Below are 21802 nucleotides of genomic sequence, written 5' to 3'. Positions count from 1 at the left end.
AAAATAAATAAAACTAATTTATAAATAAATAAATAAATAAATAAATAAATTGGTAAATGAATGGTTAAATTACTTGCTTAGGCTGGGGAGTTTCACGGGAAACTAAAAATAAAAGAATAAAATTAAATAAATAATAAAATTAAATGTAACTAAATAGTAGAAATGGAATAAATTAATGAAAAATAAATAAAACTATTTTTAAAAAATAAATAATGACTAAATTAGTAAATGAATGGTTAAATTACTTGCTTAGTCTGGGGAGTTTGACGGGAAACTAAAAAAAAAAAATTTATTAAAAAAATATAACTAAATAATAAAAATGAAAAAAAATAATGAAAAATAAATCAAACTCATTTTTAAAAATAAATAAATAAAATGATTCAATTGGCTAAAATAAATTCAATGACATCTGCCATTTCACTCGGTCTCTTAAGAATATACAAACAGTATGATTCTCCAGGATTTGACCTTGAGACTTCCATTTAATTTTGTACAAACTGATGGACAGTTCACAATTATTTCTGTCCCAGTCAACAACGCACATGCAGTAAGCCATCATTTAGCAGGTAAAACCCCCAGAGACGCTGCTGAAGTGCTCTAAGACTCCTCACTTCAAGAACAATCCCTGATCAATGTGAGCGGAAACATCTGTAAACATCCTTAAATGTAAGCCTTTATTCCCTCGGCCATAAAACAGCGTTCCTTGACAAGCAGCAGCTGTTCGGAGCAGCACATTTCAGAAAAACACGTGTTTGGACAATTAAAATGTTACGCTAGCAGGTCCAAATCAAAGGTGTTCCCTAATAAGTGTCGTTTGGTGTTGGATCAAGCGCTCTGGCGACATGTGGCACGAGGAAAACAGGACTCACTTACATCCCTGAAACTCAAACGACGGCAACAACAGCAGCTCATAACACACACGACAAGATGGAAAATGTATTTTTCTTTTGCGTCCACTCAAGATGTCAGTAGCTATGTTTCCATCCACCTATCTTTATGCACATTTTGGGATATTGCATAAAAAAAATGATGGATGGAAATGCCGAGATGTGCATAACTGGACAAACCAGCGGACCAATCACATCGCAGCATCTCAAATGTTGGTTTGGTGGTTCTGAAACGTCAAAGTCTGTCATCAGAATGATTTGGTTCAATAATAGTAATTTATAATGATTTATAAGGAGTCCATCCAATGAAAGACTTTAGAACTGAGCGTTCTAGTAAAATAGACTGAATATAAAAATGTGTATTAAAAAACATGGAGCCCAATAAATAAAATAAAAATGTGGTGCTCATGGCGTAAGATGCTGAAAAAACAGCGAGAGGCATATATAGCTGACAAAATCATTTCTATTTCAAGGTGTTTTTCATGTAGTTTTTCATTTTGATGGCATAACTATTTTCAAAATAAAAAAGTAATTTATAATTGACATTGTAATTTCACTCAGAAAAGACCTTAGAAAAATTTAAATGTGTATTAATATATTTTGCACTTTTCACTTTATTTTCATTTTCTTGACAACATTTCCTAATTATTTCAATGCAGATTTAACTGCATCTCTGCACACTAGATTCTGTGAATAGGAAAGTTTGAAACAAGCGCGTGTGACATGATTTCAGCAGTCATATATCTGGTGTAGGAGGGCGTTCCAATACGATCGGACCCTGAAGTTAACATGTGAGAAGATCTGGTGCACGAAGATGAAACACTGCAACGCTCCTCTGAAGATCTCAAACAAGTTTAACAACGTCAAAAGTCTTTCCCAGTGTGAGCGGAGTGTGTGTGTGTGTGTCGGTCAGACGACACACACATCGTTTTAGAGCCATGCGCCGCAGTCAGACCAGCGTCTTACCTCACTTCCCTCGGCCACCGGTTCCCTGCCAGCGTTCACAGCCACTCCGGAGTTCATGGTCCCTAAACTCCTGGAGCTAATCACGGTATTCCAGCGTGAGCTGGAGACGGTCGGCAGACGCCCGAGGTCGACGAGAAACGCGTCCCCTCTCAGGTTCCTCCTGCTTCTGTAATCCACACGCGCTGCTGACAGCTCATCCTCGATTTCACAAGCACGATCCGGCAATATTCCCAAAGCAATCCCAATGGTAATCCAAACGTGAGACGGTTAAATCCACACAGAGCACCGGTGCGCCACTCCGCACATTCCGCCAGCCAGCCGGAGACTCCCGGCAGCAGCTCTGCACCGCTCTGATTCACACACACAGAGAGCGAGGGAGGGCGGGAGAGAGAGAGAGAGAGAGAGAGAGAGAGAGAGAGACCTCCTCAGGGCCTCACAGCTGCATGGGGCCGCAGGAGGAGTGTTTTACACACATGTGTGTGTGTGTGTGTGTGACTCCTTCAGGGCCGTTTCAGCCCGTCAGATTCCCCTCGGCTGGAATATGATCAGTCACTCCGCTTCACTCCCTCACTCTAATGCAGCTCTGCTCTCAGAAGCTTTCTGACCAACTCATTTCTATTATTTTTCCAGTTGTTTGGGATAACAGCCAAAGGATTTTCTAAATAACAAAAATCATTTTAACAGTTATACTCACACAAGCATGTAAGCATGATTCTCCACATAACAAAAAGACAACTGCAACTTTTTCTCTCACAATCTCTGAACTGTGAGTTTATATTCCTCAATTTGGACTTTATTTATTAAAAAATTCTCAATTCTGAGGGGAAAAAAAGTCAGAATTGAGATAAAAAAAAGTCTCAATTAGCTTTTTTAGTTTTTATTCTGTGGAGGAATCAAACTTCGTAGAAAAGACTAGAACTGAGTGTAACTAGAAAAAAATTTAAATAATAAAAATGTGTATAAAAAACATGGAACACTAAATAAATAAAGTTATAATATTAATTATACATACACATTATATTTAACTTCTCATTCTTAAAATGTGGCGCTCATCAAACAAGATGCTAAAAAAGGAATGAGAGACATATATGGCTGATAAAATAATTTCTATTTCAAAGTGTATTTCATATAGTTTTTAATTTTGATGGCATAAGATTTACATTGGACAAAATGCTAAAAAAAAGGTATATTATATATATATTTATATATACTATATAAAATGATTTCTATTTTAAGATGTATTTCATGTCGTTTTTCTAATCCTGACTGGTCAACTGACCAAATTAAAGGTGCAGTAAGTGATTTTTTAAAAACGCTGTTGAAAGTGGATCAGACCGAACAGCACAACATACTTGTAGCTAATCAGCAGTAGGGGGCGTGTCCACACATGATAGGGGAGAGTGAGCCAATCAGCAGTAGGGGGTGTGTCCTCATGAAGGGGGAGGAGAGTGAGAGCCAATCAGCAGTAGGGGGCGTGTCCACTCATGATGGGGGCGGAGAGAGTGAGCCAATCAGCAGTAGGGAGCGTGTCCACTCGTTATAGGGGAGGAGAGACAATCAGCAGTAGGGGGTGTGTCCTCATGATAGGGGAGGAGAGAGAGTGAGCAAATCAGCAGTAGGGGGTGTGTCCACTCATGTTAAGGGAGGAAAGAGTGTGAGCCAATCAGCGGTAGGGGGCATGTCCACTCATGATAAGGGAGGAGAGAGTGAGCAAGAGGGAGATCTGAAGGAAGACTGTAGAAAGAGAGATGGCCGAGAGACATAAAAAAAAAAAAGTAATTTGCTCATCATCTTCGCAAAGCATTATTTAGCTTTGCTTCTGCTGTGATAAAAGAGACACTCTTGCATTGCGTGTTCGTGCCTTTTGGAGGCAGAGAAATGAAGGGAGGGATGTGTTTGTTTGGGTTGATTTCAAATATCAACCGTGTTCAACAACGATTTTGAGAAATCGCATACTGCACCTTTAATCAGTGTTGGGCACGTTACTTTAAAAAAGTAATTAGTTATAGTTACTAGTTACTTCTCACAAATAGTAACTGAGTTACATCATTATAAAAGTAACTAATTACCAGGGAAAGTAACTATTGTGTTACTTTTTAAAAAAAAATAATATGTCAAATAACTTGGATGCCCCCAATATTAAATATAAGTCTAAAAATAAATTATGCTTGATCATAAATACATCATAAGATGCGCAATGTATCGGGAGACATGGAGTGGGTCAGACATGATTTTGACCACTTCATTAAGTTTTGTTTTGTAGAAAGCCTTTCTTTAAAGTGAATTTCGTTTTGTAAAAATTGTATCTTAATTTTAATCAATGTTTCATCAACCAATTGCCTGGATTTAATAAATAAGAAGCAAATATAACAGACAACATAATCATGACATGGAGGCGCCGGCGCGATCATTTGCACGTGAACTGGAGTGCGTCTAAATGAACCAGAACTCAGCGGCTGCTTGCCTCACAGACATGAGAAATATATCTATAGAAAGCTTGAAAAGTCAACTAATGGCATAAATGAATAACTACTAGTCGGCTAGAAAAACTTTTCACATATTTTTGATCCAGCATGTCACAAAGGGTATTCTGGTACTCAGCTCAATTATAGTAACGCAGCATTTTTTTGTCAGTAACGGTAACAGCGTTGTAACGGGGAAAAAGTAATTCGTTTGATTACTCGTTACTGAAAAAAGTAACGGCGTTTATTTATAACGCCATTATTCCCATCACTGCCCTTAATGCTGTGAGTTTACAGCGGGACTATACACATCTGTCTGAAAAACCTGTTTGTTTTTTAGGAGCACTGTCTCTTTAACACCCAGCATCTGATGTTTCATTTGTGTTTGCTCTCGTCTCTGAGACACACGCTGGCCGTGATCCAGAACTTTCCCTGCTGTTTCTCTGGCTGAGGCTCTTAAGTAGATTATATCGCTCTCTTGGCACAGACTCTGTGTAACATACTTAATTATAGGTGTGTGTCATTGTGTTAGACGAGTCTTCATCAAACACTCTGTCAGAACCAATGAAAAACACACTGCATCACTCTCACGGCACGATTAGAGCCGATTACACATCCAGAGTCTGAACCGGAGGTCTCCTCGTATGTTTACATGTAAAGACAGAGATGGGCTTGAGTTTATGGGCTTGAGTTTATATGCTTAAAAAGAGGCGAATAGTGATGAGTTACATAATGAGTTCAACAGCTCCCTCTAGTGAAGCTGTCAGGAGGATCATTTCACCCAAAAACAAAGTTCAGTCATCATTTGCCCAAAATACACTGAGGTTTCATTACGACGACATTCACATTCAGACACAAACGCACTCAAGGTTTGATATTTTTGGTTTCTGGACGATATTTCTCCAAGAGTTGAAGCGATCAGAAATGTGCTGCTGTGAGAGAGAAACAGACTAGAAATATTCATACACTCTGAACCTCCAAATACCAAAATACTCGGATGAATAATTCAAGAATCCTCTGAACCCTGTCAGCGAGACACCATCCACAGACCGACACAATCGGAGGGACAATTTAGATTCGTCTCATCTCATATAAGCATTAAAAAGCACTATTACTGACGCATTCAGTCTCCATCTTCTTAATTACTTGTTTGTTTAGAGACTGCCTTAATTTATTCAGAAATCATTTATTCTGCACTGTTCATTTTAGACATTCTCATATTCTGTCTGCACTATTTTATTAATGGTTTGTTCGTGTAAGCTTGCTATTTTCTTAAGAATCCTGCTCCATACAATAAATTATTTACACAATTGATACAATAAATTAATTATTATTAACAATAGATAATTTTTGAATTATATAAAAATAATTTTAAAGTAACAAACTTTATTTTGTTCCTATGGGGCAAATGGCTTTTACAGCAACATATACAAACAAAATAATTTACAGACAATAAAAAAAATAAAAATTATTATTTTTTTTTTTTTTAAATTAAATAATAAATAAATAATTTAATAAATTAATAATAATTAGTATCAAAAAATGAGTATATAAAATAAATAAATAATAGATGTTTTTTTTATAATTTAAAAATAATTTTAAAGTAACAAACTTTATTTTGTCCCTAAAAATATTATTTAAAATATTCAAAAATAGATTTTTATAAAAGATTTTTGTAATAGTTTTAGTAATTAACTTGAAATTTATTTTATCCCTATGGGCAAGTTTTTTACGGCAAGACATACAAACATTTTGAATATTTAATTATTTAATACATATACATAAAAATATACATTATACACATTTTATATATTAAAAATATATATAATAAACAAAACATTTTAATTAATGTTTCGGCTTCTGTGACGTTCATCTTTAATGACCAAATATCATGTGTCCATTCCAGTCCAATTATATCGAAAACATTCATTAGATGGGAATCTAAAGCCGCTTTTCCACCGTCGAGCTGAACGGATCTGAGAATGTTAAGAAACAAGTTATATTTCCACCTGAGTTTGATTAGATTACAAACCGTTCTCAGCCCAAATTTCTCAGTACGGTTGGTTAAGCAACGAGAACGGTTTGGCCCGATGGTGGAAAAGCGCTTTAGATTCCCATCTAATTAATGTCTCTGATATAAGTGGACTGGAATGAACACATGACATTAGGTCATTAAAGATGGACGCCACAGAAGCAGGTCACTGTTTAAAAGAGCAGCAGGAAAGTCACTTTATAACAGCAGTGCAGTCATCTCCCTCCACCTCAAACGAGTGACCGCCGACCTGAACATTTCCTCTTTTTCAGTTCTCGAGGTCACCGACACACCGCCATAAAAACCTCTCAGCCTTTAAACCTCCCACAAACCCCTCCGTACTGCTGATCTCATCAAGACACACTCGGGGAATATCACTGCTGTGCACAATTACTCTCACAATATGGCTTCACACCCTCTTCAGTGGCCTGGAACTCACTCCAGGGTCTTTACCCAGAATTCAACAGTGACAACACACACAGGCTGCAGCCGAAATCACATGCTACCCTACTATATAGTAGGTGAAAAACAGTATGTGAGAAGAATTCACAGTGCTCATAAAAGAGTGGGCAAAAAGTACCTGGATGACACACTACTTCTGAAGTGTGCATTCTGGAAAATAAATTTGCATATGACCGCCTCCAGAGCAAAACATCAACGAGATTTTACATCAGCGCTCCATAGGCCCCGCCCACTGGTACCATAGGCCCCGCCCACAGGCATTCAATCGCTTAACGTGCAAAAAACCTAAGTGAACCTCAATGAAAATTAAAATAATTAAAATAAAAATCCATGTCATGACCTCTTTAAGTAATTTTTGCAGTGAAGGAGCTGTTATTGTGCCATTCTGGAAAGATAATTAAACACAGTAAGTGTGTGTGTGTGTGTGTCTGTGTGTGTGTGTGTGTGTGTGTGTGTGTGTGTGCGTGTGTGCGTGTGTGTGTGTGTGGGCAGGAGAGGAAACTGTACACACATTTATCATTTCAAACCATTCCCATGGTGAGCATACGTCTTTTCATCTGTCCTCTAAAGGATAAAACACACGTCTGGCCTTTTAAACGAGCAGCAAAACACAAAAACTGCTCGATACAGCACAACTGCGGCTGAAGGACACGAGAGCGACGCTGAGCGAGACCGTGAACCCTCGGCAAACAGGTCCTCGGTATAATGAGGTTACAGAACGAAAAGAGACAAATTAACAACTCAAAGTGAGCAGTCCTACACAAATAGAGTGATCGTTCTGATTGTTTGTTTGTTTTTGACCTCGCCTAAAGCAAAGCAAAAACGTGTCATTTCAGAAACAAACAAAAAAACTAAAATAATAGCAATAATATATACTGACTGCTAGAATACCAAAGATGTCAATGAGATGGACAGAGAATTTGAATAATATACATTTATTTGAAATAGAAATAATACTTTTCTTTTTGATCTATTTAATGCATCTGAGGTGAATAAACATGACAATTTCTTTCAAAAACACAAAAATTATTAGTATTTCCAGACTTTGAATTGTAGTGTATATTCAGCAGTGGCCAAAAGTGATGTCCGGACAAGGAAAACTGATATCTTCACCCTTAAAAACATTAAAAATTTGTTCAAGATTTTGTAAGCATATTGCATAGTTGTGCTTGAAGTCAGTTGTTTTATTTGTGAGATGTTACCCAATGCAACTTGGCGGAAAAAGAAACCAATTGAGCGAAAAATCTGCCGCTCCAACCAAAACTTCTGCACGCATAACTTTTAGATAACTTATCACTTGTTGCCTCATTGCATTCGGAGCACTGATTGAGATTCTCATCAGCTGAGATATACGTGCATATGCTCTGAGCTCTTAACGAAGCCAATAATGAGATGAAGCTAAATGGTGTGTATCAGTCGTGAATCAGTGGTGACAGATGAGGCGGCGCTGATGGGATTGCTGGATCTTGTTGTGCTAAGCACATTGGGAAGGTCTTACAACATGCCGGATCTGTCAGCATTCCCAGGTTTGGCTGAATAACTATAACTAGACGGACAAACTTTGAGTTATGATGAACATTACTGCAGATAACATTATAAATGTCATGTTGAAATCATTAGGAATATCAAATCATTGGTCAAATCTCGTTAAATCATTTTACAACACAGTTACTTTATTCAGGAAATTATGCTTGAAAATGTAAGAAAAACACTTTACAATAGTCCCGTTTGATAATATTAATTAATGCATTAGCAAAAAATGAGCATCATAACAGATACAAGTGTAATAACACAAGTAATTTACTATAATAATATTATCTAAGATTAATAAAGGCTGCAGAAGTATTGTTCATGTTAACTAATGTAGTTAATGTTAATATATGAAACATTATTGTTATGTAACAGAAGAATGGTAAGACTTTACAATAAGGTGTTAACATTAGCTAGGTGAGTCATTCTATTGTTTAGGGTACATTTCACATCAGCAAAAAAGAGCAAAAACTACATGCTTTCTCAATAAATCAACTAATAATTTCAGTTTATATATTTTGTCAGTGTAACTAGTTAAGCAAAGCTTAATCATTAAATACATCACTAAAACATTTTCCCTGGTGAGTTTTTCAATTATGTTACTAAGGACAAGGACAAGAAAATTATCATCATAAATCTACTTTAAAGATCATTTTAATGGTTTTAAGAATGTCATGCAAAACTCCAGTCCATGTGGACAAACTATACCCTGAAATAATAATAAAAGCAGCAGTCTGTATATTTAAATTTGCAAATAATCAGTCAAATGATAATAACGATGACAATAGACAGTAACAGAGTTGACAATGATGGTAACATAGTTGACGCCGGTAACATACTTGACGCCGGTAACATACTTGACTATGACAGTAACATACTTGACTATGACTGTCACACAGTTGACTATGATGATAACATAGCTGACAAGTAACAGCTGACTATGACAGTAACATACTTGACTATGATGGTAACATAGCTGACAAGTAACAAAGCTGATTATGACAGTAACATACTTGTCTATGACAGTAAAATACTTGACTATGACAGTAACATAGCTGACAAGTAACATAGCTGATTATGACAGTAACCTACTTGACTATGACAGTAACCTACTTGACTATGATGGTAACCTACTTGACTATGACGGTAACATAGCTGACAAGTAACAGCTGACTCTGACAGTAACATACTTGACTATGATGGTAACATAGCTGACAAGTAACAGTTGATTATGACAGTAACCTACTTGACTATGACAGTAACATAGCTGACAAGTAACAGCTGACTCTGACAGTAACATACTTGACTATGACAGTAACATAGCTGACAAGTAACAGTTGATTATGACAGTAACATACTTGACTATGATGGTAACCTACTTGACTATGATGGTAACCTACTTGACTATGATGGTAACATACTTGTCTATGACAGTAAAATACTTGACTATGACAGTAACATAGCTGACAAGTAACATAGCTGATTATGACAGTAACCTACTTGACTATGACAGTAACCTACTTGACTATGATGGTAACATACTTGTCTATGACAGTAAAATACTTGACTATGACAGTAACATAGCTGACAAGTAACATAGCTGATTATGACAGTAACCTACTTGACTATGACAGTAACCTACTTGACTATGATGGTAACATACTTGACTATGACAGTAACATAGCTGACAAGTAACAGCTGACTCTGACAGTAACATACTTGACTATGATGGTAACATAGCTGACAAGTAACAGTTGATTATGACAGTAACCTACTTGACTATGACAGTAACATACTTGACTATGATGGTAACATAGCTGACAAGTAACAGTTGATTATGACAGTAACCTACTTGACTATGACAGTAACATACTTGACTATGATGGTAACATACTTGACTATGATGGTAACATAGCTGATTATGACAGTAACATACTTGACTATGACTGTCACACAGCTGACTATGACGGTAAAATAGCTGACAAGTAACATAGCTGATTATGACAGTAACATAGTTGACTCTGATAGTAACATAGTTGATGCCAGTAACATACTTGACTATGACAGTAACATACTTGACTATGATGGTAACATAGCTGATTATGACAGTAACATACTTGACTATGACTGTCACACAGCTGACTATGATGGTAAAATAGCTGACAAGTAACATAGCTGATTATGACAGTAACATAGTTGACTCTGATAGTAACATAGTTGATGCCAGTAACATACTTGACTATGACGGTAACATAGATGATAAGTAACATAGTTGATAGTCAATTTTGCCTCAATTTCAATGACAGGCCTTGTCTGGCCAACCAAATGTTATATTCTTGATCAGATTAACCTCACATTTTAATCATTATTTGAAATAAAATCATAAAATATTTCTAATTATAACAATGTACCCAACATAGTTGACTGGCAATTAATAACAATAGGTAATTGGAGATAAAATATAGAAAAAAATAAGAGGATATTTACCACAATGTGTTCAAAATATCCGTCGCAGAAGAAAATTACTTCACATGATGCTGTTCACATGGTTTTGGGATGAACCATTGTTTAGTTTTCAGGGGTGTTTGGTTAGTACCATAGTTGACAGAATTTTTGCGGACACTAATAAAATGAAAAATTTTCTTGTTTGAAAAAAATTTAAATTTGAACTCAATCTATTTTTTCTAAGGTTCACTGTAGTTTTAAGGAGAAAATACTCAGCAATGGTGTCGACACCACATAGACATATAAACAACATTAAAAACTTTTCACCACAGAAACTCTTTTTAAACCTAGAAGATGTTCTAGTTGGAAACAATGGCATACAACACAAAGACAGAAACACTCAACACAATGTACTGGAAACCAGAGCGACGTGAATTGACAAAACCTGAAGATGATTTGCAGTGCGCTCCACTAAACGTGACTTTGACAGATCGCCTACATGCATTAGTGAGATGGGGACATTAGCAGAATGCAGCGCACAGCAGATAATGCTCATAATGAAATTTGGGCTCTAAGTGGAGGATGAAGTGACAGAGAAAACCAAAGAGACAGAGACAGGTTTAAATACCAGCAGACCTTTCAATACTGATCCAATATAGGGCAGGTGCTGAAATCTTTCGTAACAGAGTTAGAGTTTCTCAGAAAGAGGAAAGCAAGCAAGAAAAGTTTTATAGCGTCTTACTAGGGCTGTGTGATTAATCGAATGAGTTTTCATTTCGGCTTCCAACGATTATGAAAATATGATAATAGAGATAAAATTACTATTTTAAACACACTGTCTACAAAGTCACCAAGGCTCGCCCCGATCGGCCTGACGGGGACGCTACAGTGGTCAAAAGTATGAAATGGTTCATAACTCCTGAACCGTTAGGCGTGGACTCCAGTGTCTTATATCGTCGGAATCCTTAACTCAAGACAATATGCTTCGGATTCACGAAATTTTCAGGTATTTTGGATTTTTTGAAAAACCTATTTTTGCAAACTAGTCCTGGGTTTTTGACCCGATCGGAACCAAACCAAAAAAATTTACAAAATTTACAAAAATTTACAGCACCTATGTAAGAGCTCATTCTGTGGTCAAAGGATGCGGTGACTAGCCAATTGGTGGCGCTACAACAGGAAAAAAAAAACATGAAAATAGCTATAACTACTTCACCGTTAGTCCGATCGACTTGAAAATTGGCATGCAGTGTCTTTGTCCAAGGTGCCATGACGGTCTATGAGGACACTGACGTATCTCAAAAAACATGTCCGCCATCGGCCAATGAAATTTGCTATCAGACAAGGTTAACGGAGGCCGGTCGGAATGAAACTCGCTGGGCCGGTTTGACTCACGGCCCTAGAGATCTGTGATAATTCGAAAGAAAGAAATCCGTCTTCGCGTTTTTTACGTGTAAAGGGTCGTGATTTTTCACGCACACCCACGACATTCGTACCACATGGTAGAACTCCTCATTCTGAGCAACTTTCGCTCTAGGACCGCCGCTGTCCATCGAATCATTCGTTAAATATTGGAGATTATTTCAAAAAACAACTTTGGCGAACTAGTCCTAGGTTTTGGCTCAACCTTAATAACTGTTAAAAAGCTTTAAAAACTATAAATTTACTATGGTAAATTGCCTGTATTGGCTGTAAATGGTCTTTTACATCTATGATTGAGATGGTTACAGGTTTGCTAATTAAAACATAATAACTTTTTATGCATGTGCTTAAAGACCTTAAAGCGCTTGAACCCCAATAATTGCTGCTCGCAGCTGTATTTTCTATTTTATTTGTCCTATTGTTTGCAATTTGCTTTTATTGTATTACTGTTTACTTATTTTCAATAATTTTTTATACTTTTTTACTTGCATTAGTTAGCCTAAAATTTTGCTGTGGTATGAAGAATTTAGTCTAAAATTTAGATGTTATAGAAACCTTATTTCCAGCAAATATATACTTGATATAATCGTTTTCAAATAATCCATATAGAAACATACTTTATCAATTACAATGCATGAACTAAAATTAACTAATAATGAGCAATTCAGCTGTTACAGTATTTATTAAACTTTTTTAATCTTATTTAATAAAAATACAGCTGTTCATTGTTCATTGTTCATGTCAGCTCAGGTCTATTGAACAATATTAACATATACAACATTTGATTTTAATAATGTATTAGTAAATGTTGGAATTAACATTAACTGAGATTAATAAATGCTAGAAGTATTGTTCAATTATAGTTCATGTGAACTAACTAATGGAACCTTATTGTAAAGCATTTAAAAAACAAATAAATAAAATAATAAAAAAAAGAAATAATTAAAAAAATAAAAAAAATAAAAAAATATCAATCAATCTTGCACTTGGTTCCTAAAGAGATTAATTAGACTGAAAAGCAGATGGACATAAAACACACACACACACACACACATTCCCGCAAAGCGTCTTTAACAGCTCAATAAAACCTACAGATGCAGCCTAATGAAGAAAACTGTAAACTACAGCAGAAACAGCTGAACGCAACCTCAACAAAACATCACAAAACTCACAACACACATTATAACTGTGCTTTAACAGAGAGTTAATGCAAGTGTTCAGCTTGACAATACAAAAATAAAACCAACTCTGAGCAGCACGAAATCAAAGCACCGCCTCTGAAATACAACATCCGCATATAAAAACAGCCTAAAATGTTCCTCCTAAAGCAGAATAAACCTGCAGAAGCACATAAAAAGACAAACAGAGGTCCAACTCGCGCTCGTAATGTCCTCTCTAATGATTCCGTACAGCTTTACTGCGGTAACCTGATCCGCTGTATAACGGCCATACATCAGCGGAGCGGAGCTGTTAAAACATCACATGACACGAGCACATTCCTCCATCACTATAAACGCTCACACGCGCTCTCTGACGTCACTTACACTAATAGATGCCATATGTCAGTGTAGAGCAGAACAGAGATGCTGATAATACAACAATCACTGAACAAACCACCCCGAACACACACACACACACACACACACACACACACACACACACACAAACCTCCAGAGAATCCATGGCAGCAAATTGCATCTTGTGTAATCATTATAATGAACATTGGTGCATTACAGATAAAGGGGTGAATCTTACATGTCCTCATATTTTACCATATAATGACAAGTATATAGTTACATGCATATAGCATATATTATATATATATATATATATATATATATATATATATATATATATATATATAAAAAACACAATAAAATATTAATTTAATTAGAAAAATATTATATTATATAAAATTATATAAATATATATATATATATATATATATATATATATATATATATATATATATATAAACATAAAACAATATTAAAATTTAATTTAATAAAATAATATAATTATATATTAAATAATATAGCAATACATATATATATAAAACAACAATAAATATTAAAATTTAATATTACAAAAATAATATTATATTTTATTATTATATAATAAATGTAACAATAATAAAATAAAATATTAAAATGTAATTACAAAAATTATATATATATATATATATATATATATAAAAAAAAAAACAATAAAATATTAATTTAATTAGAAAAATAATATTTATATATATATATATATATATAATTTTAGTTTTTTTAATTTATTGTTTTTTCCTGACAATTATTTATATATAAAATAATAACAAAAAGTAAATTATATTTATATATATTTTTTTGTTATTCATAATATTATTATTATCATAATAAAAGTTATTCATAAAAATCTCAAAAAATATATTTTGTTGATGTAATAAAAATCTCCTGAAAACCATCACTGAGAGCGAGAAATACGTACAATCTCAGAAGAAAAACGTGTGTACAGTAACAAGGATACAGGGGTTAAATGTCATGCAAATAATCATAACGGTCCTACAAACAGGCTTTTTTTCTTTAAGCAGAATATAATGTCATGCTTTTGCGTTTGGGTCGAAGAAAAGAAGGTTGATCTTGATGGAGAGCGCAGACATCATATTCACACACACAAACCGCAGTCGATTCGTTCACTTTCACTCAAACCAGACGCTGAACAAGAGGCGACTGATGAGCAGATGGCACTACAAACGCCTGCTGATATCATTCATTCATCTTCATTCACGAGAAAGGACTCTTACCCAAAACAACATGATACATCTCACTAATCTTTATGAGCAAACTGATAACATGTCGTGACAGGAAAGACTGCTTTCATCGTCCCAAAGCCTTAAAACCAGAAGTTATCACATCAGGAAATTAAACTGAATTCATGGAAAAAGATGTGTGACAAAGGAGCAAAACCACCTAGATAAGATACACTCACATTTATCACAGTAATAACAGTAATAGCGCCATCTACAGACTGACAAACACACTGCATTATAAAGGCTCAATGATTCACAGGTCAAGCTTTCATTCGCTCTTGATGAGCAAATCTCACAAAACACATGTCCAGGTCACATTTCACCCCAAAAATCAATCAAACGAAACTGTGAAATAAATTAGTCGGTTTTAATGACCACTAAAATGCATTCAGATAATTGTTTTTTTTGTATTGTGGTAATAAGTATTTGAGGATGAAATGGTTGTCTGTGGATAAACGCTTAACAAGAAAATGTGTGTTGCATTTATATTCTGGGTTCACCTGTATATCTGAGTATACTGAATTTGGTCTTTTAAAGGATTAGTTCAGTTCAGAATGAAAATTTCCTGATAATTTACTCACCCCCAAGTCATCCAAGATGTTCATGTCTTTCTTTCCTCAGTGGAAAAGAAATGAAGGTTTTTGAGGAAAACATTCCAGGATTTTTCTCCATATAGTGGACTTCACTGGGGTTCAACGGGTTGAAGGTCCAAATGTCAGTTTCAGTGCAGCTTCAAAGAGCTCTACATGATCCCAGACGAGGAATAAGAGTCTTATCTAGAGAAACCATCGGTCATTTTCTAAAATAAATAAACATTATATACTTTCTAACCACAAATGCTCATCTTGCACTGCTCTGTGATGCTCCACGCATTACGTAATCACGTTGGAAAGGTCACGCGTGACGTAGGAGGAAGTACCGCGGTAGAGCGAAAAACTCCATCTCATTTTCTCCTCCAACTTCAAAATCATACGAAATCGTTGTTTTACCTGTTTTTGTAAAGGCCGTTTAACTTAGTCTTTGACGTTCACTTTGTACACACTTCCGCCTACGTCACGCGTGACCTTTCCAACGTGATTACGTAATGCGTAATCCGTTGAACCCCAGTGAAGTCCACTATATGGAGAAAAATCCTGGAATGTTTTCCTCAAAAACCTTCATTTCTTTTCCACTGAAGAAAGAAAGACATGAACATCTTGGATGACATGGGGGTGAGTAAATTATCAGGAAATTTTTATTCTGAACTGAACTAATCCTTTAATATCACTAGCTATGTTTCCATTCAAAGTTGTGAATTTATGCAAAATTGGAATATCGCATAAAACATTTGAGAATAAAGCAGCGTTTCCATCACATGTTCGAGAGAACAAAATCACCACTTCCTGGGAAACTGGTGCAAAAATATCAGTAATAAAAATGTAAGTTTCTTCAATCAGGCTCTTTTCTCCTCCATCATAAATGAGTTTGACATCATATGAGCGTCAGACGAAACACAATAAACGTTGTCATGTGATCTTGCGTTCGGATGCTGGTGTTTGGGAACACAATCATATGAGACGCTTCTGGAGGGAATTAAACCAAATCATTCGATGATTTACAGACAATAAATGTAAGACTGTCGGCCTTCAAGTGGAACACCGTTACTGATAATCCTCATTTTGGCTGCGTGAGATTCTCCAGCTTTGTTGTTGTTGAGCAACCGAAGCGTGAGCCGTTAAAGCTCCACCCTCTTCTGGAAAGGGGGCGGGAGCAGCAGCTCATTTGCATTTAAAGGGACACACACAAAAACGGCGTGTTTTTGCTCAAACCCAAATAGGGGCAAATTTGACAAGCTATAATAAATGATTTGTGGGGTATTTTGAGCTGAAACTTCACAGACACATTCTGGAGACACCAGAGACTCATATCACATCTTGTTATTATAGGTTCCCATTTAAAGAGCTTACAGACAATAAATGTAAGACTGTTTAAATTTCTCATATTTCACAGTTTGCTTAAAGAAGCACGCATAAAGAAGTGTTTCAAGTGAAATAAAAATGAATCTGCGTCAGACGAAACACAATAAACGCTGTCATGTGATCTTGCGTTCGGATGCTGGTGTTTGGGAACACAATCATGTGAGACGCTTCTGGAGGGAATTAAACCAAATCATTCTGATGACAGACTTTGACTGATCTGAGATGCTGCGATGCGATTGGTCCACTGGTTAGTCAAGTTATCCAATCACAGCCTGTGACGAGGGATTGGTTGCACATCGAGGGATTTATTCAGTAAATGTGTTTTATGTGCACGTCTTCTTATTTGATAAAATATTATCCACCTCAATTGATGCACATTTTTAGAATTTATGCGCATCTTGCCATTTCCATCCAGCGGAGATCCCAAAATGAGCATTAAAATAGATGAATGGAAACATAGCTACTGTCTTACTACACAAACCTGGTAAAAATGACTGGCGGCCAATGGAGGAAAGCTTTGTTGGGCGTTCCCATAAAGCACTTCATATGAAATAAAATAGCACTTGCCAATTCCAACCAATCAATCAATGTCAGCTGTTAAACAGTGGTCAGACTCACGGTATTGGCCAGTTCCAGGTAACTTCCGCCCAAAGCGCCGCTGCAGCTGGAGGGAGGCTGGGACAGGAGCTTGTGTATCCCCGCTGAAGGCTGTTCCAGAAGCTTCTGGAGTAACGGAGAGTTCTGCTGCGGAGGATGTGCTTGTGTCGGGGACTGCAGATCTGGACTCTGTAAATCTCGAGCTCCAGAATCAAACTCCCAACTCTCACGAGCACCTGCGGGAACGACAGAACAACTTGAGGGTGAGTAATTGATGACAGGATTTTCATTTTTGGGTGAACTGTCCCTTTAATTTTGAGATCTGGACAGGAAAAACTCATACCTAAACTATTCTCACTGCTGGTCGGCCAGGAGGCGACGCGTTCCCGGAGTTTCCTCTTCTCCGAGTCGCTGGAGAGGAGCGACAGCTGTCCTTCCTCCTTCCGGATCTCACCGACCAGCTGCATGCGGCAGCGTGTGAAGTCTTCGAAGGAAATCTTTCCTCGCTCGTCGGCGCCGAGCTGACCCATGATCTCTGCGACCGAGTCCTCCATGTTCAGCTGCCGGCAGACCATCAACAAATCATTCCTGACCAAGAGAAAGAGACGCTTGAGTTTCAAGATCAGCTTATTTTATACCAGTTTTTACATTTATAATCGCCCCGAATTGTATTTAGACATCTTTCTACCTCTTTACTACTAATTACAGCACCAAATAAACATGAATGAACATCAGAAGGAGTGTCATTTCAACCACGGAAAGACGTCAATACACACCATTTTCAAGTTCAAGTCCACCAACGTTAATCTAAGTCTCTTGTCTGGTTTGTTGGACAAAATGGTCGATTCTGTGTTATGACTGGTCAGATTGTCTGTCAATCAAACTCCCAGCGAAGGGTGAATTATTACTAACTATATTTCCCAAACACAAAGCGGCCTTCAAGTGGAACACCGTTACTGACAATCCACATTTTGGCTGCGTGAGATTCTCCAGCTTTGTTGTTGTTGAGCGACCGAAGCGTGAGCTGTTAAAGCTCCACCCTCTTCTGGAAAGGGGGCGGGGAGCAGCAGCTCATTTGCATTTAAAGGGACACACACAAAAACGGCGTGTTTTTGCTCACACCCAAATAGAGGCAAATTTGACAAGCTATAATAAATGATCTGTGGGGTATTTTGAGCTGAAACTTCAGACACATTCTGGAGACACCAGAGACTTATATCACATCTTGTTATTATAGGTTCCCTTTAAAGAGCTTACAGACAATAAATGTAAGTTTGCTTAAAGAAGCACGCATAAAGAAGTGTTTCAAGTGAAATAAAAATGATTCTGTGTTATTTTTATGACTTGAACGCATGATATGTTGTAGTCAACTAGATCTATTCTTTATCATTTGAAAATTAACAAACTACTTTTCGTCAAATGTTTAGCTCGTAAAGTATGTTTGTGTGTCTACAATAAATGACACAAACTTTAACTATGATCATTTTTTGCTGATGTTTCACAATGAAATGTCACAGCACTTATTTTCAACACTATTTTATGTTTTATCAAACTTCTTTCTGGGTGTGTTTGTGCATCTTTCTTAACAACAAATGACACTTGCTTTAATATTTTAACGCAATGACATTTTTAAGATCGAGTGAGTCAATAACTGTACAAATACTGTATGACATTCAATAATATCAATCTATTTTAAATCACACTGAAGCATGCTATTGCGATTTTAGAACAGAATAAAAAGCTGAACGTAATATAACGGCTTCAGACTAGCTTTAATTCATCAAACGACAGGAATGTATACCAGAAAATCCAACAAAGTTACAACTTCAGAAACATAAACAAACCCCAAACTTTAGCGGATGAGGATGAAACATTTCCTGTCACTTCCGACGATACAGCGAACGCGCTTCTCACAACTTTAGGTCCGTCCAAACAAACTTTACACACGTTTATGTGTCTGTTTTGCCTTCTTGTCACGAATTAAATCGTACAATATCATTCATACATACTAAAACGCTCGTGACGTCACCGCGCCCGTCCCGCTGCTCAGCCTCACGAATCTTTATTAGAGTTACTCTGCACGGAAACTCCTCAGAGTAAAGTTTAGTGTGGTTTCTGACCGGTTAATGTACCCGTCTCCATCCCCGTCACACGTCTGGAAGAGCCGCCGCACGCGCTCCTCCTCCGCGGTGCTGGACGAGTCGCTGCTGCCGCTGCTGCCGCTCACCTCCGCCGCCATCATGAACACGCACGCACGCACTCGCACTGGGGCGCGCGCACAAACACACGCTCCATGCTTCAGCAGCTGCACACTGGTTTAGGCGAACATGCCATATCTACAACTGCATATTCGTTTTAATTTGTGTACATGTTATAAAACATAATAGATATTATATTACCACTCCAAAACTTTAAAAAAAAAAAAAAAGTGATTAAAATGGAAGTTTTTTAAAAAATTATTTTATTAAAGGGGTCATGCCAATTTTTTTTATTATTATTTTAATATGTTAATTGAGGTTCAATTATGATGTTAATAAAGTTTGTTGCACAAAAACAGTTTTTTAAAGCTGTTAAGGCATATGCAAATGTATATGTACATGTGACCTCACAGACCCTGTGATATCCAAGCTGTTTTTAAAGCTTTTTTAAATAAATCTAATATTTCTCTAAATCATACAAAGATTGCATATCATTCAATTCTCTTTCATAATGTTGGTTTTGTCATGTATCCAGTGTGCTATTGTATGCCCTTTGACCCCACATGCGGTTCCAGCATGACTTCAGTGGTTTGATTCCATTCAGAGAAATCATTTCTGATCATGTGTCAATATTTGGTCATTTGCGCAACCCTTTTCTGACAGGCGACAGAGAATAAAGGCGCAAAACAGTCAAGAGGCCTGAAGGTCTGAGCGAGACAGAAGAGGCACCGAAAGCCAAAGACAATAATAGGAAGCTTTTAAAAAGCAGGAGACCCTCTTAAAACATTCCTGACCAAAGATCAGAACAAAAACATCAGCGATCCGTCCAAACAAGAACATTTTTTGCATTAGCCGAGGAAACAGAAGAACAGCTGAGGAAGTTGATGGATCTGGAAAGGAAACGTGGGTCACATTTCAGCAACACGACCTCATCTCATTTAGCTTTTCATCAACTTTTTATTAGATATTATTAAAATTGTTGTTATATTTTCAGTTTTCATTTTAATTTTTTAGTAATGTTTTAATGTGCTTTTCTCATTTTTATTGTTTTTTGTTCTTTTTAAATATTACTATTTAGGTTTAATTTATTTGATCTAAGTTTTAGTTTTTATTTTCAGTTAACACTAGTGCTTTAGCTTAAATTTCAGTTAGTTGCCAAGACAATATAGTTTTTCATCTAATACATATATATCCAGTGCCCTCCACTAATATTGGCACCCTTAGTAAATATAAGCAAAGGCGGCTGTGAAAATAAATCTGCATTGTTTATCCTTTTGATCTTTCATTCAAAAAATTCACAAAATTCAAACCTTTCATTGAAGTAAAACAATTGAAAATGGGGGGAAAATCACATTATGAAATAAATGTTTTTCTCCAAAACACGTTGGCCACAATTATTGGCACCCCTAGAAATTCTTATGAGTAAAATATCTCTGATATTCCCATTCATATTTACATTTTTTAGCACACCAGGGTGACTAGGAGCATGAAATTGTCCAGCCGTGACTTCCTGTTCCACAGGAGTATAAACATGAGGAAACACAAAGACCAAATTCCCTTAATCATTCATCACAATGAGTAAAACCACAGAATATAGTTCTGATGTGCAGCAAAAGATTGTTGAGCTTCACAAAATAGAAAGTGGCTGTAAGAAATAAGCTGAAGCATTGAAAATATCCATTTCCACCATCAGGACAATAATTAAGAAGATCCAATCAACTAAAGATGTTACAAATCTGCCTGGAAGAGGACGTGTGTCTAAATCGCCCTAATGCGCGGTGAGGAGGAAAGTTTGAGTGGCCAAAGACTCTCCAAGGATCACAGCTGGAGAATTGCAGAGATTAGTTGAGTCTTGAGACAAGTTATTCTGGAGGGTTTCAAGAAAAATCCTCTGCTCTCATCCAGAAACAATCTCATATTCAGTTGTCAGACACGACTGGAACTTCAAACGGGACCGGCTTCTATGGTCAGATGAAACTAAAAAAAGAGCTTTTTGGCAGCAAACCCACCAGATGGGTTTGGTGCACACATGGATATAAAGTACCCCAT

At 36.5% G+C, this 21802-nt stretch overlaps 1 protein-coding gene across 6 annotated transcripts in view; it reads right to left on the bottom strand.

Annotated features, from left to right (window-relative positions):
• Nucleotides 1–19842, bottom strand: part of LOC127513165 (colorectal mutant cancer protein) — a 107196-nt gene extending 87354 nt beyond the window's left edge. For 2 of the 6 annotated variants that reach the window (XM_051894762.1, XM_051894764.1), the window contains exons 1-3: nucleotides 19676–19841; nucleotides 17899–18143; nucleotides 17577–17791 (exon numbers count right to left, since the gene is read on the bottom strand). In XM_051894762.1, coding sequence (XP_051750722.1) covers nucleotides 17577–17791; nucleotides 17899–18143; nucleotides 19676–19797 — 582 coding nt within the window. In that variant the 5' untranslated portion in view covers nucleotides 19798–19841. Of the gene's footprint in view, nucleotides 1–1853; nucleotides 2491–17576; nucleotides 17792–17898; nucleotides 18144–19564; nucleotides 19583–19675 lie in introns of those variants that run through there. The other 4 variants (XM_051894768.1, XM_051894763.1, XM_051894765.1 and 1 more) reach the window with 4 other exon arrangements.
• Between the last annotated feature and the right edge of the window lie 1960 nt (nucleotides 19843–21802).

The sequence above is a fragment of the Ctenopharyngodon idella genome, chromosome 5 (assembly GCF_019924925.1).
Source record: "Ctenopharyngodon idella isolate HZGC_01 chromosome 5, HZGC01, whole genome shotgun sequence".
Lineage (NCBI taxonomy): Eukaryota > Metazoa > Chordata > Actinopteri > Cypriniformes > Xenocyprididae > Ctenopharyngodon > Ctenopharyngodon idella.
This window is presented reverse-complemented; position numbering and strand designations above follow the sequence as displayed.